Source organism: Cucumis sativus, chromosome 4 (genome assembly GCF_000004075.3).
Source record: "Cucumis sativus cultivar 9930 chromosome 4, Cucumber_9930_V3, whole genome shotgun sequence".
In the NCBI taxonomy this organism is placed as follows: domain Eukaryota; kingdom Viridiplantae; phylum Streptophyta; class Magnoliopsida; order Cucurbitales; family Cucurbitaceae; genus Cucumis; species Cucumis sativus.
The window spans coordinates 10,941,052-10,967,736 of record NC_026658.2 but is presented as its reverse complement, the minus strand read 5'-3'; the positions used below and the strand labels follow the sequence as shown (position 1 = coordinate 10,967,736).

General features: G+C 36.4%; 3 protein-coding genes and 1 long non-coding RNA gene across 5 annotated transcripts; 2 read left to right on the top strand and 2 right to left on the bottom strand.

The window, feature by feature from the left end:
- Positions 1–168: 168 nt before the first annotated feature.
- On the bottom strand, positions 169–11,603 carry LOC101217460 (lysine--tRNA ligase, chloroplastic/mitochondrial). Its single transcript, XM_004149594.3, has 14 exons — positions 11,203–11,603; positions 10,880–11,098; positions 10,403–10,514; positions 9,265–9,373; positions 8,452–8,509; positions 6,467–6,535; positions 5,107–5,214; positions 4,452–4,544; positions 4,269–4,373; positions 2,904–3,110; positions 2,385–2,479; positions 1,589–1,679; positions 986–1,162; positions 169–588 (listed from the first exon to the last, which is right to left on the bottom strand). The coding sequence occupies exons 1-14, from the start codon at positions 11,476–11,478 to the stop codon at positions 496–498; spliced, it is 1,812 nt and encodes a 603-aa protein (XP_004149642.1). The 5' UTR covers positions 11,479–11,603; the 3' UTR covers positions 169–495.
- A 913-nt stretch (positions 11,604–12,516) lies between these two features.
- Positions 12,517–16,052, top strand: LOC101217689. The gene is made up of 2 exons (XR_180875.3): positions 12,517–13,023; positions 15,334–16,052. It is a non-coding gene; the product is annotated as an uncharacterized LOC101217689 (long non-coding RNA).
- A 1,578-nt stretch (positions 16,053–17,630) lies between these two features.
- On the top strand, positions 17,631–20,993 carry LOC101217856. The gene is made up of 7 exons (XM_004149595.3): positions 17,631–18,303; positions 18,509–18,595; positions 18,684–18,941; positions 19,041–19,205; positions 19,298–19,351; positions 19,660–19,806; positions 20,230–20,993. Exons 1-7 carry the CDS (start codon positions 18,130–18,132, stop codon positions 20,605–20,607), a joined length of 1,263 nt encoding a protein of 420 aa, XP_004149643.1. The 5' UTR covers positions 17,631–18,129; the 3' UTR covers positions 20,608–20,993.
- Positions 20,994–22,846: 1,853 nt separating this feature from the next.
- Positions 22,847–26,310, bottom strand: LOC101218091 (mitochondrial dicarboxylate/tricarboxylate transporter DTC). 2 transcript variants are annotated; one of them, XM_004149596.3, is made up of 6 exons: positions 26,100–26,310; positions 25,928–26,011; positions 25,444–25,505; positions 24,574–24,935; positions 23,627–23,841; positions 22,847–23,480 (listed from the first exon to the last, which is right to left on the bottom strand). In XM_004149596.3, the coding sequence occupies exons 1-6, from the start codon at positions 26,217–26,219 to the stop codon at positions 23,424–23,426; spliced, it is 900 nt and encodes a 299-aa protein (XP_004149644.1). In that variant the 5' UTR covers positions 26,220–26,310; the 3' UTR covers positions 22,847–23,423. The 2 variants fall into 2 exon arrangements, with proteins under 2 accessions (XP_004149644.1, XP_031740611.1); XM_031884751.1 differs by lacking the exon at positions 25,444–25,505 and having other exon boundaries at positions 26,100–26,159.
- Between the last annotated feature and the right edge of the window lie 375 nt (positions 26,311–26,685).

Below are 26,685 nucleotides of genomic sequence, written 5' to 3'. Positions count from 1 at the left end.
ATACACACACAGACAGTTCAGTTTCGGTTAGAGAGCCAAACCTAACTGCTTACACTCCTTAGAAAGGTAAAGATTCATGTACTATCCCTGGCTATATTTGGACTTCTTTTCCGCAAAACATCCGTAATCCACGACTAAAGAAGAAAAGAACTGCTAAGAAGTAAATTCTGAGGAGGTGAAATGCAAACTTGCTCATTGCCTATCAGATAGGGTACTCGAAGTCCTATTCATCCACCCCCAATCATCCAGGGCTTTTGAATTACAAAAGGAAATTCATAATCATACATTAATTTTATTATTTCAAAATCTCAATCCAATCCGCAAAACTGAAGTGCCCTTTTACGGCAATAAATGGATGACAGAAATGGACGGCAAGCCTCAAATAGCCATCCAGTAGCATAAATTTGAACTTAAGCCATCTAACTGATCCTACTGCCCAACAAAACCTGGAATTTAGGAACAAACCTTGAGCCTATCATGTCAATCGTCCTAAAATTACTGCTGACTTTTAAGCACAGGAAAAGCAATTACATCTCGAATGCTTGCAGAGTTTGTCAGAAGCATCACTAATCTATCAATTCCAATTCCCTGAAAGTTAAATTCTTTAATCAGTTACAGCGAGGAAAGGGGATACTAAACATCCAAGTACAACAAAACATCCATCATGTGTTCCACAATTTAATTATAGATCAAATACCAGCCCCAGATTCGGTAATTTTGTATGCACTTGAAAATTTTAGACTACTCAGCTTGCACATTGGAGACTTCAGCAGCTGGTTTTTAAATGTTTTGCATGTGGAAAAACTTCAGAGCAGCTATGAAATAGCTATTCAAGATACTTTTATTGGCCACTTTCTAATCTATTTTTTCTGTGATTTTATTATGTCAAAAGAATGGAGTGATCTAGAGTTTCACTAGCAGTGCATCAAGGATCCCATCCAAAATGTGATACAGAAAAGTGGACAGACAGAAAAGATAAGCATACCAGTCCAGAAGCTGGTGGCATTCCATATTCCAGAGCTGTAAGAAAATCATCATCAAGTGTCACTTCATAAGAATCATCCTCATCTTTTTTGCGATTGAAGCTCACAGAGTCTGTTCCAGAAACAGCTGAGCCATGCTTCTCATTGTGTTGCCTCATCTGCTCTTCAAATCGTCCTCTCTGCCAATTTTGTTTTTTCAAAAGAAAAAGATCATCACAACCATTCCAATTATCATGGAACCGGAGCACTATAACTTTCCAATAGAAACTATTATTTCTTGACATGGCATAAACCAATAATGCACAAGTATACCAAGCAAGAAGAATAGAATGCTCATGTGGAGCTTGGCCGCACATTGGTATGGAGTTAGGTGCATACCAAAAAACCAATTGCTTTCGTAGCCTTTTGACTGAAAGGGTCTATAGAAGATAGAACAAAGTACAGGAAAGTTATCTTCCAAAAGGTGATAGATTATCCAGTTATATTGGACTTCAATACCAATGTACTTTCTCAGTTTCTCTCTTTCAAATGCCATGAAATTGGCCAAAAAGTTTCATCATGTATGCACCCTTCAGACATTAATGATTGACATAATTAACTCTTACCTGATCAATAGGATCGGTCAATTCGGAAAATGCATTGGCCAGCTCACGACCACAGATGAAAAGTTCAAATCTTTCTGTGAACCCTGCATGCCTAATAATGCACAAGAAATGAAAATTTTTATCCCCTCCCAGATAAGAAGAAAGAAAAGATACACAGGCCCCAAGAAAAGATAGAAAAAAGACATTCAAACAGCTGTTGGTGTAAAGATTTGAGATCTCCATCATGGTCATCCTCCAATAATTTCCGAAGGAGGAGAATAGTTGAATATTTTAGGATGGAAAACAAAATTGATAATGACTCGGAGCTTATTTCTTTGGAGTTCTTGTAGATTCCTAAAGGAATTAGACATTACGGCTTTGTATTTTAACATCAGGAGTGGATATCTTGTTGTAGCACAAACTTAACTTAGGACAGCATGCTCTGTAAATTATGCTTTTATGATTCTGATTGAATAATTAGTTGTTTTTGTGTGTGCACACGCACATTTATATTTTAAATGGTGATTATCTTTCTTGCCCTACAAATGAATCCTTGGTTACAAATGGAATGGACAAACTTGACATTGTTATGCACACACAGAAACCTAGAACACTACAGTTGTGCATGACACGGATTTACTTGCATCTTGCAGTAAACCCAAATAGGGACAGGCTAGTTAGATAAGAAATAGAAAAGCAATACTCTGGCGTATATAGCTCAGATTGGAATATTGTAATCTCTCTTATATCTCATTACACCAAAAATACATGAAACACAAAGCTAAAAATATAGATATGCATCATGAGGCCTTAATACCTTCTGTGAGGTTTAGCCAGAGGAGATATCTCAATAGGGTAATCCAGAACAAAAGTTGGTTGAATGAGTTTCGGTTCCACAACAAGCTCGAAAATCTGGCACATAAGATCCAAAGCTTAAGGATTGCATTAAATAAAGACAAACCTTTTCTTCTATAATAGGAAACTATATCATTAGAACAAAGTATGGGCATAGGCCAAAAAATACCCAAACTATGACAAGAAAAATACAAGAAAGCCCTCCAATTGAAAGGACATAGGCCAAAAGGAGAAGGGAGAAGCGAGAAACCCTCCAACTTATCATATAAAATTTAAAGCTCTTACAAAAGGAAAAAAGAAATTTATTGACAGTTGACACCCATATGGAGGCTGCAAAGTGGAGAAGTTATGGGATGACAACAAATGAACCAACACGAAGGGACTGATTGCATCCATAAAGTTCCAAGAGAGAACTAAAATCTTCTCATAATATAATGTACAAGTGTAAAGGTAAACCTCCTAAATAGAGATGGAGCATAACCTCAGATAGCAGGTGCCCAATGGATTGACTTGCTTCAATAGAAGTTGTATCCTTACCATCAAGCGCATCCCCAATGGTTCTCAAAGTAACTTCTTTGGCAACTTTAAGGTCATTTCCAAACTCATTTATATCTATCCCAGTGGTTTCTTTCACGAGGTTGTGCATTGTTTCTCTCCTCCAAGGTCTTTCAAAGCATATATCAGTTCCCTACATATTAACCACAGTATAAGGTCCGTCATCTAATTGATTGATAATCACTGGATGGAGTCTTCTGTAAATGCGGCATCTTTCTATATACAAAAGGGGTTATAAGGGAGAACCTTTATCTACCTAATTTATCCTTTTTTTTATATCAATATATATCTATTTTACTCTCAAGTTCAATAATGGGTTGATAAAAGTTCAGTTAAATTATAACTAATGAGTGACAAGTTGTTTTAATTAAAAACCAAGCCAATCGACCAAACTTAAGTCGGTCAATTGGAAAACAAAAGGAGTCAGTTGGTGCCGGAGTGGGAAAGTTCCAAATCGAGAAATTTCAAAAAATGTTTCAATGAGTTAAACCGAATGACCCTACAAAAACCGATCGATCGACGTTTACTCATCGATGGTTGAGATCAAATAGAACACTTACTAAACCTCCATAGTCGGTTTGGTCGAAAAACCGACTCCAACTGACCAATGATCACTCCTAGTGGCACGTGCTAGTCTGATGAAGGCTGACACGTAGCAAATGGATGACCTGAGAGGAAGGTTCATGATGGTCTCCTAGTGCCACAGAGTAGGGATTGTGGCGCGTACTAGCAGACTGTGAGCTTCACTCCCTGTTCCTGATGCTGAAGGTAGTCAGCACGGTCAATGGCACTGCCTCCATCTTCGGCAACTCATGCTAACAATTCACTCTATTTAATTTTACATTTAAAATTAATTTTGAACGATTAAAGAAATTTTTTAGTAATTTTGAAAATGGCAAAAGTGATTTTATTTTTAACCATCGTAGAATTACGCTCCAAAACAAGCCATAAAACATTACATACAATCACTTCTGATTGCAAGCTATAACTAAAAGAGGGCAACTATGTTATATGTACGAAATATATATTTCACAATAGGACCATGTTGAACCATTCACCCTCTCCGTATTGGATTGTTCTTCTATTCCCCCAAAGGCAAAATTCCAAGGAACTTTTATAGCATTAGTCTACGAGTTCTCTTTTGAGATTACCATTTAAAAGGTCCTTTTATTCTATTTCATTGTTAAGAACTTGTTAAATAACAATTTTGCATTTTTTCAAGATAAAATAAATAAGTACACCATCCACGCTGGCATAAAATAGAATGTAAAAATATTGAATTGAAACATACCTGGTAATCAACAGAAAGCTTCCCATGGATAGCAAGAGCACAACGAGTAACAATTTTTTCCGCCATATTCATCATACTCTGATAATCGGAATATGCTTCATATATCTATGGAGCAAGCCATAAAGTACTGATTAGAATTCATTTGCAAGATGTAACTTTAGAGAATGACCAAAGAAAGCTTGCCTCTATAGATGTAAATTCGGGATTATGACGAGTAGAAATTCCTTCATTTCTGAATATGCGTCCAATTTCATATACTTTCTCAAAGCCACCAACCTGTCACCAACAAATAATACATTCACGATAATACTATATGTCAAATACAAGTTTTGAGCTGATAAAGAAAGGGGGTTATCGTTATCCTCTTATATTACATGAGGATTTTCTCAATGCCTTTCAAAATCAATATGGAAGTTGAAAGAACTTTGCGTTCCTTTCTCCGGGAAGCTTCAAATGGCAGCAAGATTTCTCACTTAGCAAAATGGGAAGTAGTTTCTAAAGGTCAATACGGCAATGGTTTTGCCATTGGGGGCTTGAAATTTTAAAATATAGCTCTCCTTGTCCTAGCTAAATGGGGTTGAGAATTTATTTTGAAAAAAGATTCTTTTTTTGGAAAGGAAACACGATTTTGAATGAATAGGTTTCTTCAATGATAACTATTTTTAGCTTGTTTGGAAAGGGGTCCCCCCACCCCATGCCAGTGCCTTTAGGCCTTTTCCTTTTGAATAAATTCTCAGTTTCTTATAAAAAATAATGATTACTACAGTACAATATCAATAATGCTAAAAGTAATTTCATTCTTTACAACAATGCTAAAAGTATAATATCAATAACTCACAAGCATCCTCTTTAAATGAAGCTCAGTAGCTATTCTTAAATACAGATCTCTCCCAAGGGAATTGTGGTATGTAACGAAAGGCCTTGCTTCTGCTCCCCCAGCTGCCCCCTAGTTGATTAAACAGATCAAAAACCAAGTAAAAGGTAGTAGCCATATTTGGACACTTAAATTTATAGGTAAATACATAGAAGAAAATGGCAATTCATCCATAATTTAAAAGGTGCTTCTTAACATTCAGATAATCAGGACCAAGTCAAAAGTCTTGTGCATGTAATAATTTGATAGCTACACATTTATCAGCTTTAATTCCCTGTAAATGAGCTGGCTTTGATAATGAGAACGTAACTTGTATCAGTCTCGCAAGTGATAATTGATATAACGTTTACCATATAAAGACGTAGAAATGTTTGGTTCCAAAGTTCCTTCAAAATACAATTTTACAAGCATTTCATACTTCTCAGAAGCAAGACACCGATATAGGTCTGCCATACAACAATTTCTCAGTATTACGTCATATTGCAAGCTGTCAAAACTAGTTCATACAAAGTAGCATTTAAAGGGCAGTTTGAAAAACAGAAGGCTAGACCTCGGATATCCATCAAAAGAAGTTAACGTCCAATTATTAATGCCGACGGTTTGTTTGTTGCGTTTTGATGCCAAGGATGTTTTTTGTTATAATACATGCTATTATGTATAGTTGTCCATGCCCTTCATTGTATTTGGGTGGAAAGAAAGTGGCGGATCTTCAAAGACAATGGTTCATCATATGATCATTTATTTGAGGCTATAGTTTTCTTTCTTTTTTTTCCTTTGTTTTTTGACGATATACAAGGTGGGGGTCAAACCTCACACCACGAGGTCGATAATACAAGGTCATGCCAGCTGGCATATAATCTATCTTTTCAGCTATAGTTTTCATAGAGGCTTCTTGGTGTAAAAGCCCTCCCCCACTCCCCTCCCACCTTTTATTACTGTAGGCTATAGCTTTACTTTTTATTACCCAACTGGAGAGGTTTTTGTAACACTAGCGACCCTTTCGTAATTTCAGATGAAATTGCCTCTTCTCCAAAAATAAATAAATAATGAAAATTGGTTCCTGCATGTGTGCACGTACACAATGTCTCATCAACTAAAGAAAAAAAAATTTAAAGAGGCAAGCAACCAATCTAGCAAAGATGATATTAGATCTTCGAAAAATATAAGGAAAAGCAATTTGAGGCCATGTCAAAAGAACATGAACAAGGATGATTAATTAGTTCTAATTGATCCTTAATTTTTAAATTTGTAAATTAATCTTTGTAAGATTTTTTTTAATTTACTAAATTAGATATAAATTTAGACTATGAAAATTTTCACAAACCTGTAGGACTGGAGTCTCAACTTCAACAAACCCTAATGATTCCACAGTCTTGCGAACCTCTGATATAATCTATACAAACAACAGATAGCATTGAGTTCCAAGTATTACAAGACTTGACATTATTTTTTGCAAATATTACATTGTGTGTGCAGGTGGGATTAGTGAGGGTCTTAGTTTGGGACATTAGTATGCTATTAGTAGGGGCATAAGAGTAATTAGCTAGGAAGTTGGTCGGCGTATTTGATTATAAATAGAGGAATGGGGATTGAGGGAAGGGAATCAATTGTTAGCATACTCAAGATAAGAGGTACCAAGTGCATTATATTTGGTTTATCTTGTAGTTCTTGATCCTTTATATTTCACTATATTTCAATTCTTGATTCTTGTTAGGTGGTATCCTAACAATTGGTATTAGAGCAAGTCATCCTAGAGTACCACTTTTGGCAATGGGAAAAGAAAAGCAGTGGCCATGAAGAGCAACTACTATATCGGGTTGTTGATCAGAGGAGCGAGATGGCAGAAAGAGGAAGAATTCCATGGTCATGGGAGCCACTGCAAAATTGAGTTAAGGATCTTCAATGACAAATGGTGGAAATAAGAAAAAACGGAGGGAGCAAATGTCACAAACTCAAAAAGAAGAGCAAAAACGAGATGAGAATATCGAGTTTGTAACTGAGACCAAGACAGTCATTTAAAGATTGCTGATGTCTAAAGCCCGAATAAATCTTTGGTGTAGGGCAGTGGAGGCTCCAGTGATTCCATCAGAGGTGACAACCAGACGGGAAATATGAAGAAGTAGTAGAGGAAAGGAGGAAAGAAAAACATACCCGCAAAAATAGTTGAGGCAAGCAGAGAAAGAACTCACTGAAGGACGCCAGGTTGAAGAGACAGAAAGACAAGCAACAAACGTTAAAGAAGGATAAAATTTGTGAGCAAAGGAAGAAGCAACAAGGAAAGACACAATATTCACGAAAAGGCGAGGTGACCGGCGGAGAAAAAATGAAAGGAAACACTTGCTAATAGTCACAGGTGCCTACTAGCGGGTGAATGAAGAAAATTTCCTTTTTTTCCTCAAGGTTGAAGAGGACAATTGGCCACAATGAGGAGAGAAGATGCAGGAGGTTCATTGGCTAGGTAGAATGGGAAAGAGATTGGTGACAAAAAAACGACTGAAGGAATCAACTCTTGTCACGTAGGTCGAACGAGGAGGTTGTATGTTGAAAACTACAAAGGAAGGTAAGTTGCGGTGGACAAAGAAGGATTGAGGAGGTAGCAAATTTTGTGAGGGGATCATGGGGATGATTTGAATCACGTGTGCTGTCGAAGAAAAGTAAAGTGTGGAAGTATGGAAGCAAGTTGGTTACTCTCGGCCCTTGGGCATGGGCTTAAACAAACGATTTTGGAATAGGCAAAAAGCCTAAAATTGAATAGGTTAGCTGAGCTTATTAGGTGTGGGCTAGCCTAGAAAAATTTGGATTGAAAGCCCTACTTCACAAGTAGTTTTTATTCATTGGTCCAAATAGGGTTGGGTTGTTCCCTCTGGTTGCATTCAAAAAGATTTGGCTCGTTGGCACACCACTGGGACCATGTGGAGATAGAAAGGTCAACCCTAGCTATCACCTCATTTGTCATCCATTGTTTGTCATTGCTTGCCAACCATTGGTCGCTGTTGCACCTCACCATTTGTCACTCGCCGCTGGTTATAAATAGCAGGGGGATGAGGAAAGGGAGGCCATTGTTGAGTGATTTTGGGCTTGGGTTAGTATACTCAGGAGGGGAGGTTCCAAGTGCCTTACAATTGAAAGAACTTGTAGTTCTTAATCATTTATATTTCAATATACTTCAGTTTTTTATTCTTGGTATCCTAACATATTCAAACCTACGACCTTTTAAATGAAGCAAATAGAAGAAAGCCACAAGCTTAATTATATAGCTATATGTATAAGTTACAAATAACTATAAAAAATAGCTAAATCCTACATCACCTTTGCTCTTTTCCGAAATGTATCAGCTACTTCGGGATTTGCAATCATATCTATGTACCTAAAAACAAAATACATAATTTTCAGCTATGCAAAATGGCATTTCTAACCTAAAGCATATTTCAAATGTACGTTATTTGTACTCATTTGAAGTGCATTGTCTTCGTAGTATTGAAAAATATCTAAATGGTGAAGATTACATGTCAAACAAAAGGTAAATATTCCTCCATAGGTAACTGATAGTGATAATATTTTTAAATAATAATAATAATAATAAAGGAGAGGAAATCCAAAGGAAGAGAATGAAAAATCCCTCAAAGCCAACTTGATTTTCATAGACATTCTAAGGTTTTTTAAAGAAAGGGAGAGACCCGAATACCCACATCCTGATCACAGGGGGCTTTCACAAAAAGGAAGACCATTGAAATATATTTGTAAATCCAATTTTGCAAATTTCTTTCTGTAAGTTTGTAAACCTTCGGTTTACTGATGATATAAAAGCCAGGAAACCTTTATGGCAGAAAATATTGGATAGTTTTCTCCTTGGCAACCGGAGATTTATAAGGTTCAAAAACAAGTAGATAGTTGGAATTTAACAAGAGGGGGCAAATTGTCTCGATGTAGCTCGATGATATCAAGTAACAAGTATACCTCTCACTATGTTTCCCCTTTGGGGTTATTTCTCCATTGTTTCCTTAAAAATAAGACAAGAAATTGATTTTCAGAAGCTTAGAGCAACAGACATATCGAGAAGTGCTTGCCCAAAAAATCAGAACTTTTTCAAATATAAAAGAAAATAAACGGACCAAAAATTACCTTTGGCGGTAGCGCTTATCAACATCAGTTAAACCATGATATTTGTCAGGAAGTGGAAGTAATGACTTTGTCAGGATTTCAAAGGAATTCACACAAACAGAAAGTTCGCCTGAAGAAAATGAAGGACAAAAAATAAAATGAACTCACAACCAATCCAAATGCCTAAGAAGGCGCTGATGCAATTTGGTTCCACGTAGAAATACGCTCTCTAGTCTTAAATTTAATACGTACATAAAGGAACACAGAGAACTAATACATAGGTAAGTGAACTTTACAATTCAAAACCTGTATACCATACCCAAATTACTCGTTTTCATTATGATTCCTAGCCTAAACAATGAGTATGAAAAAGTCATGTCCATACTTTTTTCTCTCTTATTGTTCTAATCTAAGTATAATACAAAATACTCCTTATATGGTTTCAAATACCACTCTCTCATTGGAATGATACAGAAATACTTTTATGGCCCTATGGAACTGTCCAGTGCGTGTTTCTTTGCCTATTATAGAGAGAGAAATAGTAGGATTTTTGGAAGGGAAGTTTCTCTATTCTAGCCTTTAAGCTGTTTTTCCTTGGATTGTTTTTGGAAAGCCATCTTTTAGAATCAGGGTGATTAGCTGTTGAATTTGTATGCTGATTCTTCAATTTTTTTTGTTTTTCTTTGGAGGTGGTCATGAATGAAGTATACTATTTTGGAGAATCAGAGTTATTAGCCACATTGTGTGTGTATGCTTGTTCGTGTGTGTGTTTGGGTTAATGCGATCAAATTTTTACTCCCAAGATCATGGATAGATCGAAAAATACAAATCTTTCAAGAAAAATATAGCTTTTATCAATGAAAAGTTTTGACTCTTGTTCACAAAGGAAGGAAACAAGACAAAAAGGATTGATTTTGGTTGACAGTTACCTATGCAACAGGTGGATTAAAATAGGAATAAGGTTAATATTTGAGGTTCTCTCCTAAGTCCTAATTTCAAGTAAATTAAGAGAAATCAGTTCTTTTTTCTGATAGCTACATCCAATTACTGTTTCACTTCTAAGACTCTAGCTTCCAGAAGTTAACAGCAGAAACTTTCCTGAAAAAAAAATTTGATAAAGGTGATCTAGTCATTTCGAAACAGTAGCGTGAGGACTCACCTTTCTCAGTTCGCTTAATCGAACCTCGAACACCAAGAATATCCCCAATATCAACGAGATTCTTTAGCTGATCAAACTGATCATTTACGAGCCTTTCCTTCTCACAGTAAAGCTGAAACGAAAGTTCAACCAATTATGTTGATTAAATGGCCCATGCTTAGAAGAGCAGGAGTAAAAAAACCTCTTCAAAATAGCACCTTGATCATAATGGATATAAATCAAAAGTAACTAAAAAGGCGTCATTCTCATGGACATTACGAGATAGCAAAATAAAATAAAACAGACGTAAAATGATCTCCCAATTATATTCACCGTCATCCAACATCAAAATCAAAATCCCCCCTTCTTAAAAAAGTGTATGGCTAAATAAAACTAGTAGTTTCAATGCACGCCATAGAGTTTCACCGATCCTAGCAAAGACTTTACTGGACGAGGTAATATCGAGCATACGTGCGTGAAGCAAGCGAGTGGTCGAACCTGAATTGTACCAGAATCGTCTCTTAACGTCAGAAATGCAAGCTTTCCAAACGCTCGGCGAGCCACAATTCTTCCAGCTACTGACACACAATCCGTATCGGCATTAGATTCTTCGCCATTACCTAGATGCTTATACAACTCTTGCAGCTGATTAGCAGTATGAGTCCGGTCCCACGTATATGCATAAGGTTCGAATCCCTTGCTCCTCAACTCTTCAACCTGACACGACAGCATGAATGTCCAGCAAGGTCAAGAAAGTCCAAAAAAAAGAAGAGGTGTGGAGGGGTAGAGTATTGTGCATTTATAAGTAGATAGAGAAGAACCTTCTTTAAGCGAATTGCACGAACGGCCTCCCTGTCAGACGTGGAGGAAGGTGGCGACGTAGTCGAGGAGGAAGAACGGCGGGTGCGACCTGAGAGCTTAAGCTTTCCGTCTCCGGCAGTGGAGGTTGCAGCGGAGGAACAGCGGCGAAGGAAACGGGTGGAGCGAGAAGATTTGGGAACGAGGGCAGTGATCGTGGATGTGGATGAAGCTAAGCGACTAAGGTGCTTGAAGAAAGGCTGAGCGCATATGGTGGCGTATGGGTTCGAGGCTTCCATTAGCCTAACTCTCGACCTTCACAATTCCTCTTCCTCTTCCGCTAACTGAAATGACCCCTTATCCACTCCCCATTGCATGTACCCATTGCATTTGCCGTCACCTCCAATCTCAGTGATATACCGCAGAGCCTATCACTATCCCCACCAATTATACCCATCTTTCTTCTTTTTTTTTCCTTTTTTTTTAATATTGTTACATACTTAATTAATGTTTGTCGACGTGAATTCGTAGTAAGTGTTGATGGATTGTTGTCTTTTAATACATCGAATTTAACCACCAACAAAGATTAAGATCATCCCATTTTTCTAGATTAACTCATTTTAATCCTTACATAGTAGCTCGTCTTATGTACGATCAAATTTTAAAATTCACAAAACAAATTAGAACAAAACCTAAACGTACGCGTAACATTTTAAAAACTATAAACTTCAAATCAAACTCAACACTAAAAATAATTCAATTTTAATTTTAATACATATAAAAATAGAGATTTAAGCTATATTTTAGTCTCTATTATTTCATTTGAATTTTAAACTTTTAAAAACATCTAATTTAGTTCTTGAACTTGGAGTAAAAGCATGTTTTCGTTCTATTGTTAAAATTATGTTAACTTTCTAAATAATTGAGTGATTTTTTTTATTTGGATAACTGAGTTTTAATTATGATTACCACTTTTAATAATTTAAGATTTTAATTTAAAATAATTGTCTTCAATAGTTTGATGGTGGCCATTTTAATACATTATCATTTTTCTTTATTTTCTCAACACACGTGTTAGACAGTCAATTCGACTACACTTTTTTTAAAAAAATTATTGAGGTATTTTTTTTTATTCCTCCCAATTCCTTTTTATCTTTTTGAGATTTAGGGTGAGAATAGCTATTGTAATTTTGTATAACTTATTTTATTCATGTGTTGTACTTATTAGTATATTTTATGTTGCAATGGATGTTATACAAATAAAATGAGTATATACACATTTCCTTTAAAAAAATTTATTTTTGTGAAATAAGATGAAGATAGGTGCATGTTAGTTAGTGGTTGAAAACGATAATTTCCCCTTTGAAAATGTTTTTGACCTCTTACTTTCTCTACGCCGAAAATCCCGAACGTGGAGTCCGTCGCCACAACAACAGATTTGGGCACCAAATTAGGAAAGGAAAATGGAGCGAAGGGATGAAAAAGGGGAAGAGCGAAGTCAAATGGAAGCCGAAAAGCAGAAACTCCTTCCAGAACGGAGAGCCTAATCAGTAAATCAGGAATATTAATCTGACTAAGCTATGGTATTTTGCAGCTTTATAGTCTTATCGGTCGCTCATTTATCAGCGGATGCTTCGCAATCCATTGCTCGCTTTCCAGATCCCCTCACCAGCCACCAACTTCTTTACCTTCTCTTCGCTTTCCCTCTTCAACAGCTCTCTCGCCTTGCCCTCTCTCTTTGGACCTTATTCTGTGTTCCTCCACCTGGTTCTTTCTACTATTACTACTATTCCTCTGACTCTGATCTCTCTTCCTACGACTATGCTTCCGATTGATTCTCTCTGGTAATTTCCCTCCTTTCTGCTTCTGGGTTTTCATCTTTTCCTTTTCCGGAGGACCATGCCACTGCTTTGTATTAGAATGAATACACTTATCACTGCTCTTTCTCTCCTTCAATTCACTATTTCAACAACTACTTGCAACGAAATTCAATATATTTATAATTGTTGATCCGAAAACTTTGACTAGTGCTATGAGATTCGACAATTTCTGAAAATAACCATGCGTCCCTGACCACGGGTGATATTTGTGTCAGAGTTCTTTTACTATGATAGTAACTCAAAGCAACCGTGTAGTTAAGACAACGCCATTTGTTACTTGAATTGAAAGATCTCTTACTAGCTCATAATTTAAACAGACACCGTTTTCTTTAACTTTGATGGTTGAGGTTTCTGCTCCATGTTGTATCTCCTACATTTCAAATTGTCGCGTTCTTTGTGGGTTTCCAGCTACCACTTAATTTTATTAGATTTTTTTTTTTCTTTTTTTTTATCGTGGGCAATGGATACCTCTTGTCTTGCGATTTATCATAAGTGTCGCAGATATGCTTAATTTTTGAGGTGGAGATATGCTCCTTTTACTCTCTAGCTAACGGGTTGCACTTTTATCCTCTTCAAAGAATTGCATAGTTGTAACGTGGATGATTTTATCGATAGATATCTTTGTCATCTTTGTAGGCTAAGTTGTTGGAGGAGTGTAGAATTTAGTCATAAGGAAAGCCTTCTTTTTTAGTTTTCCCATATTCTTGTCCCCATCACTGTAGAACGTGATCAATTGGCATTTCACCTAAAAGCTTAAGTTGGTAGATCATATCCAAAATATGGATAATTGATATGAAGAGAGGAAGGGAATAACTCTTGAGGGATTTGAACTTAGGGTCTCATCGGTCAATGCCATTTCAATCAAATGCTTAGTTCTTATGGATTGTGTAAAACTGTAATTGACTTAGCTTGACTACCTCTAGGTTCATTCATACTCTTAGATAAATGGTTTTCATAAGTGATCTGGTGTTATTTATAACAGGATGTCTTCTGTTCTTAGAAGATCTTTTTTTTTTATGAATCTGTTCTTTGATGATCTAAAACTCTTAAGTTTTGCTAGGTCTACTAATTAAGCCACATTTGCATACTCAGCTTCTTTGGCATTCCTTTTATTTGTTGTTGTCTGTGCTTTCCTTTGTTTTATTATCTCTCACACATTTCTTTTTTCTGTCTCCAATTCTTCTGCTTATACTTTTGTCTACCTGTTTCTCTCTTTCCATGTCCAAGTTGGATTAAGCACAATTTTATTATGTATTTGATCTTTCAAGATCTTAACATCAAGAAGCATATCCATCAGATATAGGACTGCTGTTTCCTATCCCAACACTTGAGACCTCTTATCCGCAGGTTAAATATGTGGACCTAATGAGAAGACAAATCACAAATAGTGTTATAATACAATATGAATCAACATTTTGCAGTCTGTGAGTTACAAAAAGATTTGTTCTCGGAATGTGAGTTTCAGGGTACTTCGGGCCTAATGGAGCTTGGGGAATACATCGGCTTTGCAAAATGGGGATTTGGGTTCAAATATAATGCAAGCAGGAATGGACCACATGAGCTTTGAAGACTGTTGAAGCAAAATTCTAAATTTGTTTAAAATTCTCTCCGACTCTTCACCATCTAAATACAACACTTGGGTGTTATAGAAATGGATATTACAAGGACGTGTCATCTTTGCTTGATGATTTCAACAGTTGAGTTTAATGGATTTCCTTGTTGCTAACCAAACTGATTCAGTAATGCGGTTGGTATTATGCATCATGAGAGTACCAACCAACTAGAAAAGCTTGTTCTTACCTACAATCGGTAGGCAGATGTCCCCTAATTGAGATTCAGTGAGTGCTTATTCTGTTCATGTTTATCCTTTCATAGAAAAATACTGCTAGGGTTGTGATTAAGCTTCTCATTAGTTATAACTTAGAAGTGAAAAAGTTTAGTATTTCTGTTAGTAAAACCAACATTTTTCATATTATGTGGTCTTTTAGGTAAATTTTAGAAACAAATTCACGTAAGCTTGAGTCAAAAGTGGCTAATAAATAAGAAATTTGGGATATTGTCTAAGGTTTGTGTGGCAGCTTCGAGCCATCATTCTTTTTGCTGTTTAAATGCTTTTCTGATGCTAACTTGTGTCATTTTCTACCTCTTACTATTATCTACCAATCTTTAACATGATTTTGATCTCTTTGCTGGCATTTTGTTCAAATTTTAAAACATTAAGTTTAGCGTAACATTTGATGCAATTTAATGGTGGCTTCACTCTTTGACATGAAGGATGGATACCCGGCGGTGCATCTAAACAGTTCTTAGCATGTTTTGTGTGAAAGGTATCCGAAGAGTCTTTGCCATTTCGGATGCAGTCCATGTGTTAGGGTGTCTCACTTCCAAGTTTCAGCAGTGTGAGTACATGAAGGCTTGGGGCTTCTCATCTCGTTGGTCTTCTATCCATGGTGAAAAAGTTTGTACATAGGTTTTTTTCTGCAAAGGAAATGTAACAATGAAAAAGAGAGAAGCGTGCCAGAAATGTGTGTTTCACTTTCAATGAACTAAGCTTACATTGTTGTTCGATGTAGAACATTTGTTTCACTTTCTGGTTTCATTGGTTGAGGTTCGTCAGTAAGTCAGGGTTGACCTGAGATTGTGTGTACGGATCACTTGAAAAATGATGGCGGCACATATTTTACTTGGATTCTAAAGGAATGAATGCCTCGACTGTAAGTAGAAGTGTTTGATGCCAATTAGCCACGAGGGATGAGTTTGTTTGATTGGGCTTTGCAGGTTTGACTATGGACTGAGGAAGCTGTAATGACGTATATACGGGAAAAAGCACCAATCACGGCGAACAAACATTCCAAACATCCCACATGTTTGCTTTTGATTTTAGGGGCCATTTCTGTTTTGAACTCCAATTATGTTGCCTTTGAATTTAGGGGGGTGTTCAAGGGGTTGAATTAAGCAATAGAAGTTTGAAATTAATATGTGAAAATTAAAAAGTTTGTGTTTAGGGTGTATAGTTATAATTTATAATATTGAGCTTTTCAATTCATGTGCCAAATAGAAAATGAGAGCAATATGAAGTTTTCTGGTAAAGCATCGTAAATAGATTACATGATTTGATAAAAGCTTCCATAGAGATTATTTAGGAGTATTTTATCAAGTAATTCTATTTATAAATTATAAGAATTAAATCCTAATTTTCTCTAAATCATGAGACAAAATTAACAATTTAAATATTGTTTGGAAAGCTGAATGAACTTAGTTTTCGTTCAAACTAAGTTTTAGATTATATTATATTTGACATCAAACCAAAAAGAATCAATAATAAATGAAAAGGAAAAGTAACTTTGAAGTGGGAAGGTTCGGTTAGGGAATCTGTAAAGTTGGCGATGAGTGGCATTTTGACTGCCCATCAATCACTACTTTAATACTCATGGCCACCAATTGTAAAAAGCGAAACCTTTTCTAAATCTCTATTTCATAATGTCCATCTTCATTTCTCATTGTAATATAATACTAAAGTATATGTTTCTTTTTTCCCCATTTTAATTAATCAATGTGGGATTTTAGAAAAGTATGGCCATAGTTTTGGCCAAATGGTGTATCTCTTCATAAATCTAAGTGTGGTTCTTTTAACAAGGATGAAAAAAAAGATTTATTTCCATGTTTCAATTGTGGAATTTGGTGTAGTGGTGAGAACGTACCATGCCATTGTGTATACATTCGAATATCAACATACAACTCTCGACACTTACAAAAAAAAGCAGTTAACTGACGATAATTATAATTTAAGGTGTACTGAAAAAAATCAAGGTAATGTAACAATGTTACTACTACACATCATTGAAAACTCAGCCACAAATCTATAGAGTTTATAGTTAACATAAAATAAAATCAAAGCCATCGAAATCAATTGAGATGAATTTAAATGAGTATTGAGACTTAAACTAAAATAGTGTGTTTAAGAGGGATATGGGTTTGAAGAAAGGTGAAAGTTGAACTATTTTTACTTTTTGAAAAAAATTATTATATGGATGAGATTAGAAAGCTTAGGTTGAGTGAAGCCACAGAAAGTGGACTTTATTGTCAATTGTACTAAAAAACAAAAACAAAAGCTATATATATATAGATATTTGGTTTAACAATATGCGAAGCAGTGGATCTCTTCAAATTATAAGATAAAAAAGTATACATGTGTTTATATAGAAGTTAAAGTAGGTTGCAAAAATTGTGGTTGAATGGGGAAGAAAACTAAAAAGGAGGAATCTTTTGGAGCTGCAAAAAAGGCAATAAAAAAAAAAGAAGAGGAAAAGTGAGATGCAGTGTAGTAAGATGGTATTTGGCAATTTAAAAATGAAAATAAAAGTCATACTTTATACAGATACTGCACTGTGTTCAATGGGTACGTGGTTTCAACTTCACGTTTGGCATAGGATTCCTCTTTCTTTAAGTCCTTTTTATGTGCCGTGAAATTTAGTAATATTCCCAATCACACTCTCATACCTTAATTAATCAATCTCAACTACACACACAAACACTCACACAGACAGAGTTTGGAAGTTGAGAGTTGAGAGTTGAGACTGAGGCCACAGCAACTCATTTCTGTAAACGACAAGCGTCAAAATACAAAGCTTTCTGTATATATAAAAAAAAAAAAAGACTAAAAAAATCGAAAAATTAAAAGACCCTTTTCTCAAAAATTTCCCATGTTCTATTTCCTACAACTTTGGTTCAGTCTCTTTCATCATCACCATCTCTCTCTCTCCTCTATCTCGTCATCGGGCAATCAATCAAAGTTCTAAAAGGATGATATAATAATATAAAAAAGCCATTTTTACCGTCCGTATCCAATGATCCCCGTTTTTCTCTTTTATTATTTGCAACCAAAAGAAAGCGAGTTTGGCTTGGTGACTGAAGTCTGAGTGAGGCCGGCGCTGTCTCTAGTTGGATCTCTTCATTTTGTTTACGTGGAACCAGAATCGCATTGGGGTTTAGATTTGAGGGGTGGGTTTATCTGTGTATGTGGACTGATTGTTGTGTGTAGCTAATTTTCATTTGGGCGGCTTCCTGTAAATGGGTCCTGCTCAGATTGACAGAAGAACGGCCGGGAGGGCTCTGCTACTGCTTTTCTCTTTATGGTTTCTGATCTCTCTCTCCCATGCTTCTCGATTATCTCCTTCAATGCAAAATCTGGAGGTTCAGAAGCACCTCAGGCGCTTGAACAAACCCCCATTGAAAACAATCCAGGTTCTCTCTTTGTCCCTCTCAAAGATATTTTTAATTTTTTGCTATTCCGAAGACTTGGAAGAGCTTTTAATAATGTAAGCTGAGTATTACGCAGCTTCCAGTTTCAACTAGATAGTTTAGTTTTTGAGAAAAGAAATTTCACTTTCACCTACTGTTTTATCCCTTGTTCTTTTTCTACAATTGTATGTTTGTGATGTGCAAGCAGAGTCCAGATGGGGATATAATCGACTGTGTCCACATTTCTAATCAGCCAGCTTTTGATCATCCTTTCCTTAAAGATCACAAAATTCAGGTTTCTACTATTTCTCAATTTTGCACCTACTTCAAGTATTTCTTCATCTACCTGTCCTGAAGTTCTTTACCACTTGACCTTGTATCAGACAAGGCCTACTTACCACCCAGAAGGGCTATTTGATGAGAATAAGGTGTCTGAGAAACCTAAAGAACTATCAAACCCCATCAATCAGCTGTGGCATGCAAATGGAAGGTGCCCAGAAAACACCATTCCTGTTAGAAGAACTAAGGAAGATGATGTGCTAAGAGCAAGCTCTGTCAAAAGATATGGAAAGAAAAGGCACAGAACCATTCCTCAACCCAGGTCTGCAGATCCTGATCTCATCAATCAAAGTGGACATCAGGTAATTCTTCTCCCTTTTAAATACAATCAGTCTTTTATTTTTGTTTAATTTTTTTTACTGTAGTTCTGATATCGTGGTGTTCCCTTCGGAGCTGCTTAGCACGCAATAGCTTATGTGGAAGGAGATAAGTTTTATGGAGCCAAGGCAACTATCAATGTTTGGGAGCCCAAAATACAGCAGCCTAATGAGTTTAGCTTGTCACAGTTATGGATTTTAGGAGGTTCTTTTGGTCAAGATCTCAATAGTATTGAAGCTGGCTGGCAGGTACTGTGAACTAATTGATTCAAAAAGTTTATCAATTCCATTTATTTTCCCTCCCATTGTTGGATCCCATAATTGGTTGTCTTTGATATCAGGTCAGCCCAGACTTATATGGTGATAACAACACACGACTCTTCACTTATTGGACTGTAAGATTCATTTGCCTCTTCCACAAGATTGTTTAGGTTTCGTTTGATAACCGTTTGGTTTCTGAAAACTAATCTTTGAGTTTCTTTGTTAGCCAAGTTTTGAAAACTAGAAAAAAATAAGTAATTGGTTGTTTTTTAAATTTGACCAAGAATCCAAGTGCTGGTTTCTTTAAGAGAAGTGAAAATCAGAGCAAAGAAATTGGGAGGAAACAAAAACAATTTTCAAAAACCGTTATCAAACAAGACATTAATCTTTTAGTTTATCTTGTCCAATTCCATTGATGTAGGGATGATGATTGTATTTGCAGAGTGATGCATATCAAGCTACAGGTTGTTATAACCTCCTCTGTTCAGGGTTTATTCAAGTTAGCAGTGATATAGCGATGGGGGCAAGCATCTCACCTGTTTCTGGGTTTCGCAATTCCCAGTATGATATCAGTATACTTATCTGGAAGGTAAATGCCAAACCTCACTTGGACAACTCAGAAAAGAAAATTTGAAACATCAACTATTGTGTTAAATGCTAAAAGACAAATGAGACTGACTGTGCAAAGATAAGTGCATGTGATCATTTGTGGACATTGCCCTGCTGAGATGGGGTCTTCACATTAGGTGGTAAAACTTAAAATAATACCCACCCACACATATGGTTTTTAGTAAAGGGGTTAGGAACAAAAAAATCCCGGTGTTTGAGATCGCAAGATTCTCTTGTCATGTCTCCCTACACAGTTTTTTTTAAGTACGAAGAACCCACATGGGTGGCTTAAAGAACCATTTTGATTGACATATAACTCGGGCATAATTCAGTAGCGAGGTAATATTGAGTATAGTTTGTTTGCCGTTGATAATAGTGATGAGTATTTGCTTATTTGGTGTAGGATCCAAATGAGGGACACTGGTGGATGCAGTTTGGCAATGACTATGTGTTGGGATATTGGCCTTCCTTCTTATTCTCGTACCTGGCTGATAGTGCCTCCATGATTGAGTGGGGAGGGGAGGTTGTGAATTCAGAGGCTGATGGACTGCACACCTTAACCCAAATGGGCAGTGGTCATTTTCCTGAAGAGGGGTTTGGGAAGGCTAGTTATTTCAGAAACATTCAAGTTGTTGACAGCTCCAACAATCTGAAAGCTCCCAAAGGGATTGGGACTTTTACAGAGCAATCCAACTGCTATGATGTCCAAACTGGCAGCAATGGGGATTGGGGCCATTACTTTTACTATGGGGGCCCTGGTAGAAACCAAAATTGCCCATGAGGACTATTTCAATGTAAACTCTCTGTCTAGTGTTTTTCTCTCCCATTCTCTATCTCATGCCTGTAACAACATGCATTCAAAAGCTAATGCATTCTCTTTTCTCTCCTTTGTATACACATCCTTTAGATCTTGTGAGATTGGGGCAGAAAGGTAAAATACGAGCTTTCTATAGTGTGAAGTTTTGGGTCTTCAATTTACAATTTTAATTTTGTTTAATGGTGTTGGACTTGGGAAGGGATAAAGATGCTTAAAAAGCTTGAAAGGAACAAAGCTTTTGTGAAGCGCACTGTATTTTATTTGTAGTTTACTCCTCTCTAAGAGGGGATGGTTAATCAATGAATGAAATGTGGCTCTGTTGATGCAACAGGGCCTTTTGTTTGTTTTTCTTTTTCTTTTGTTTTCTTTTTCGAATCATAAATGATTAAGCTTTTGAAATTTTAAAGGTGAGTGGGGATGACAATCCTTTGTGCGCTTCCCACCACACCCGCCTTATGAAAGTGAAGTCCCACATGAAGCTTTAAGTTGGGCCAACCCCCACTTGCGAGTTGCAATTAATATTCTGTTTGGAATTGCTAGCTGCCTCTAATCCTTACCAGATTTTAATTTCAGATCATAAGGAATCATTGGATTTTTTTTAAAAAAATTCCCTGCCCCTGTCATCCACCTGCCTTTGCTATGATCTACCCAAAGTGAAAATCTGTGTTTGCCAACTCTGTAAATTAATGGGCCTTACACGTTTTCTTTTTTGCCTCACTTTCTTCACCTTTGATAACTTTGATAGACTTTACCTTTGCTTCAGCTTTGGCTCTCTGTTGCCTTGGGAAGGTAAGAAGAATAAGCCATGTCTTGATTTAAAAGCTGAAACTTTCTGTATTTAGGTGACCCGTGAAACAGCCATAAAAGAAATAGCGGTGAAGCTTTGCGACCTTTGCCTTTTCATTTATTCCCTTCCCATGCTTTTCTGGTTTCTTCTGCATTTCTCCCTAATAACATAACATCCAATTTTTTTACACATAACGGCCATTATAAAACATAATGAATATTTTTAGTCAATGAAAGTTATAATCCAAACCGACGTGAAATGGACCATTAGAGTTAGATTGAGCTTGAGTATAGTTCAGATCTATGCTTACCATCCAACTACTCGAGAGTTGAGAATTTACTCAAATTCATCTCCAGTTTTCTAAAAAATGTAAGATCCATTCATTTCAAAGTTTCTTAAATGAAATCTATTCTATTGAGTTCCATTTATTTGTATGAAGATTGCTAAGGTATGTAATAATTAAGAGTTGAAATGTCTTGAATCTATTGCACGGTACTACGATTCAAAGACAGTGCACACTAGTAGAACTTTTATCATTCTAGTTTTCCTAAATACTACGTCAGAACTTTTAAAGAAAAAAAATTGTTTAATAAATAACAAAATCAACTGCCAAGTTTCTAATTAATTTAATGTAACTAAATGAGTTTGGCTCAAATGTTATTATCGTAACTAAGAGATTTGTTATTTGAATTTCTCAGTAGTAATAAAAAACGACGACAATAATTTTGTTGGTAATGTATTGAAGTGGGTGATACAAGAACATTGAGAAAATAGGGTAAAAAAAAGGAGGGATTGAAATTGTAAGTAAAACCGAAAAAGAAGAATGATTAAGTACATCTGTAATGTGTACTCATCTCTTTCACCGTATAAAAATAAAATGAAAAATTAATTTAAAAATAAAATTTGTGTGGTGAAGAGATGAAAAATACATGAGATGGATGCATCATCGGGACGTACACAAGTCTTTTTCAAACAGAAAATCATAGAAAAAAGAAAAGAAAAAAGAGAGAGAGAAAAATACAGAAAGACAGCAAAACACGGGGACCCACAGCCACTGAGAGTTAGCTGTATCAATTAGCGTATGGTAAGATAAAAGCAACCAACCAAAACCACCCTGTTGTGTTCCTGTCTCTGTCTCAGCCTCTCGAGTTCCTGAATGCATTTTTCATACATAAATAGTCTCTTCTTCCTTCCCAATTCACGCCCCCAACAACTCTTCATCTTCTTCAATTCAATTGGATTCAACAAGACAAGAGCTGTATCATTCAGCAATGGAGGCAATCAAGTTGAAGCTGTTCCTGGTGCTGCTGCTGCTGGCCTTCGCTGCCACCAGTGCCCAGCCTGCTGCTCCTGCTCCTGCTCCTGCCTCGGATGCTCCTCTCTTTTACCCTACTTTCCTTGCTTCCCTTTCTGCTCTTTTTTTTTCCTTCTTCCTTTAAACTTCTTCGCATTGCTTTTCTGATTGTATATTGTCTGCCATTTCATTATTTCCTCTAATGAACCTACATTCTTTCTTATAAATGCTGATGTGATTGTCTTAGCCTGAAAATAAACACCTTACCAATATTTTATTGTCAAATCGCCAAAGCAAACATGAACTATTTACATTAGCAGATCAGGAGCATCCTCCATACGTTAATTTCTAATCATTCAAATGCCTCCACGAGAATGTTGTGGTTGGGACAGAGTTTAACCTTTAAAGAACTCTTTACAAGGCTTATTATGTATGTATTCTATGTTTCTTCCCAGTGAGAATCTGGTACATTCAAATTTCAGAAGCAATTTGATACCCTCTTTCTATCTATCAATCTTGCACCTTTGAACCATGTTTGCACAGAAAGATAATTAAAACGCTTTTAAACTCAAGCGTGGAATTCCGTATTCAAAGAAAGTTAGATTACAACATGGTCAAAGAACCACAAGGAAAAAAAAATCATAATTGTTGAAGCCTGAAATAAACTTGGAAAGGATCTCCATCATCTTGGTCAGTCCTTCATAACCCGTATGATTTTTCTACCTTTTGAATCTGGTTTAGGAAAATCCAAGTCATCTGCATCATCAAGTCCAACATTTGATTCAGTGAATTATCTTAAATGTGGTATCGCCATTGATAGATACCCAGCTACAACAGCGATAGGCACCATGATAACCCAAGTAGTGTGTGCACAGACAGACAGACAGAGAAAAGAGATATACCATGACATGGGGGGCAATTCTCACGCAATACACTGGAAATCCAGTGTAGAATTTTAACGGCCCTCCTGCCTTGAGAGTTTTCATGGCACAATCCAAAGAGCCAGAGTGGGGAAATTTTCCCTCAGCATCGGGTTGCATTTTCTGAATTTGAGTTTTCACATAATCAAATGGTAGACTACACGCTGAAGCAAAGAATCCTGATACCATACTGGCACCTAAGAAGAACAATAAATAATAAATCATAAAAGAAATTTAGCAAGAATCACAATCAGAGAGAAGGCGACTCACAATAGAAACATTTCCAAAGACCACCATTTTAATACACACAGACAGAAGAACGAAGGAGAAAGACAAAGGAAGAACTTTCATTGAACTTATAACAATCCAACGATAAGTGAAAACTTTGAGCAATTCCACTCAACGTTCAGTGGCCACTTGCCTCTTAAGCAATATAAGCTAAGCTGCTCATACTGAAGAAAAGTGTGGTAAATTCAACTCTCTACGGTAAGAACAGCAAAAGAATATCTGTGGATAACAAATATAACAAGCTTACCTAGTCATAAATCTAGTATCTACGAACTGAATCGATACAGGAATACGAAAAAAAACATTTAGATCCTCTCATTGAAATAAAGTACAACTCCAAGGGCGAGTTTATTAATCAAACTTAAAGTTTGACCTCTCTCAAAAGTCAAAATTATCTATAACATAGAAACCTCAATGAAAAGATGGCAGCTAATCTTGACCAACAATGATTATGATTAAGTTAGTTAAACTAATTATTTTCAACAGTGTCAAATTATACACACGTGAATATGAAATGACTAGATGACTACTAAGAAAGAGATAGTAATGAGCCGATGAAATTGCAATACCCTAGCAATTAGTGCAACACCGCATGGGGCATTACAATTGGCATCAACTTACAGTATCAAAAACAATCTTACCCAACACCGTAGCAGCTTCGCCAAAACCAAGGTTATCCTTGAAGAACTCAACACTTTGATCATATGAAGCAAGCATTCCCATGTTCAATCCCATTGCTCTTACAATAGTGGGGCCTGCACCTTTCCAAAGAGCTAAAACCCCCTCATCTGCAAGAATGCGATAAAGTGCATGGAAGGCATTTTTATAATTTCGGCGCTGGGCAGCAGGTAAAGTTGCATCTGCTTGCATGCGAATAAGAGCTAAGTCCGCTGGACTACCAACAGATGCTCCAATAGCACCGGCTGTGAGCCCACATAAGGCCTTCTGATATAGTGGAAGGGGCTTTCCCTCGTTGGCTTCAATTGCTTTGTTTGTCAATATCCTAGAAGGGAAATGGAGAAGAACAGAGGTTTGATCAACCAAATATACAAGCCAAAAAAAAAAAAACATTTAGCCACTACAGTCCAGGAAATGATTCTACATGGTCCTTGTAGTTCAGAATGTGACGATTTAACTCCAGTAGCCTTAGATGGTCATTATATCTGTGTGGTTTTGACTTAATGATGAGTCTCAAATACAAATGACTTGGCCCCTACGAACTTAACTAACATAAACTATAAGATCATGTGACATTTTCATGGGACCCACTGGATAAAATAATTTGAGGGCAATTGAGAACCACATTTAATCCTACAGTAACTAGATTGTCATGTTTCAAACTATAGGAACCAATTGATCATTCCTAAAATGTAGGGACTAAGAAATGCAAATTTTCTTAAAGTTCTAAAAAAAACTACATAGACATGAGGAAGAACAAATGTTGGAAGTAAAACCATAGCCTCATGAATATGATCCAAAGGTGTTCAATTCTAGATTTGTAACACGCTCACTTAAAAGATCCCAGTCTTGCTGTAGTATATGTAGCTTGTCTGAGCAATCCAGCAGATAACCCCTGGTTGGAAAATGAAGTTTAGACAAAGATAATCCACAAAACTAAGTGTCGAGCACTAGAGAACCGGAAAATTTTGAAAGGAAAAAAATCCAAGCAAATCTTCATCCATTAGAAAATGAACTTTGCCTATATCCTAATTTACAAGATACTGAAAATGTGTCAAACAACCACTTAATTTTCAAGTGGCTCCTCAGTTAATACATCATCAGTCACTCAATGGTGGCAACAAATAAATAATTCAGTAGAACACATCGAAAAGATATGCAGAACACAATGATCGGAGACAGTAATGCAATACCATCGTAGTTCAACAAAAGATACAACAATTCGGTATGAGGAAAGAAAGGAAACAGGGGAGGGGTAGTAGCATAAAAACAAGGAAGGAAATAATTTGTTTGCTGAGCAGAATGAAAAATGGAAACCTTGTAAAAGGCACCAAAACCCTCCTCCTTAAGCATGGTTCTTGTGACATGGCCAGCGGATCCTTGACCAAGTTGAATTCTGACCTAAGAGAAAGGGAGCAGTAGATAAAGATTAGAAGCAGCCAGCAGGAATTGAAGATAAGGGCATTGGCATTTGATGGAAGTAGAGTACCTTGACCATATCAATGGGTTGAATGACGCAGGTGGCGAGCATACCGGAGGCACCGCCATTAACAAAGGGCTTGACGGTGGGCCAAACGGGGGAGACGCTGGGTTTCTTATCGTCAGCCATTGGTGAGAGCAGAGGGAGTTGAGATGGAGGTGGTGGATTCCCTTCTCCGAAAATAAAGGGCCCAACTTCTTTTTATATCTTCCTTTTGCTTCGCGCCTCAGCCTCAAACCTCTTCTCCTTTCTCTTTCTCTTATGAAAATTCCAATAACGACAATATTGATTTTCATTTTTTTTCTTTTTTTTTTAAAAAAAAGACTTAAATCCAAAGTTTTTAATTGGCCACAATTTTACAACTCTAACAATATTTACAAAATTTTGAATTTTAATAAGTAAGGCTTCATTTTATAAAGTTTATATAGTCAACAACTTGAACAATATAATCAATCATTTAATTTTAATGTACGTGGAGGTAAAAAAACACTAATGAAGTATTTGTTTTAACATCAAAATAAACCCTATAAACGGAACAACAAATACTATAATTCTGTAATTTCTTAAGTTCTATCAAATTGCTTCAAACGAAAAT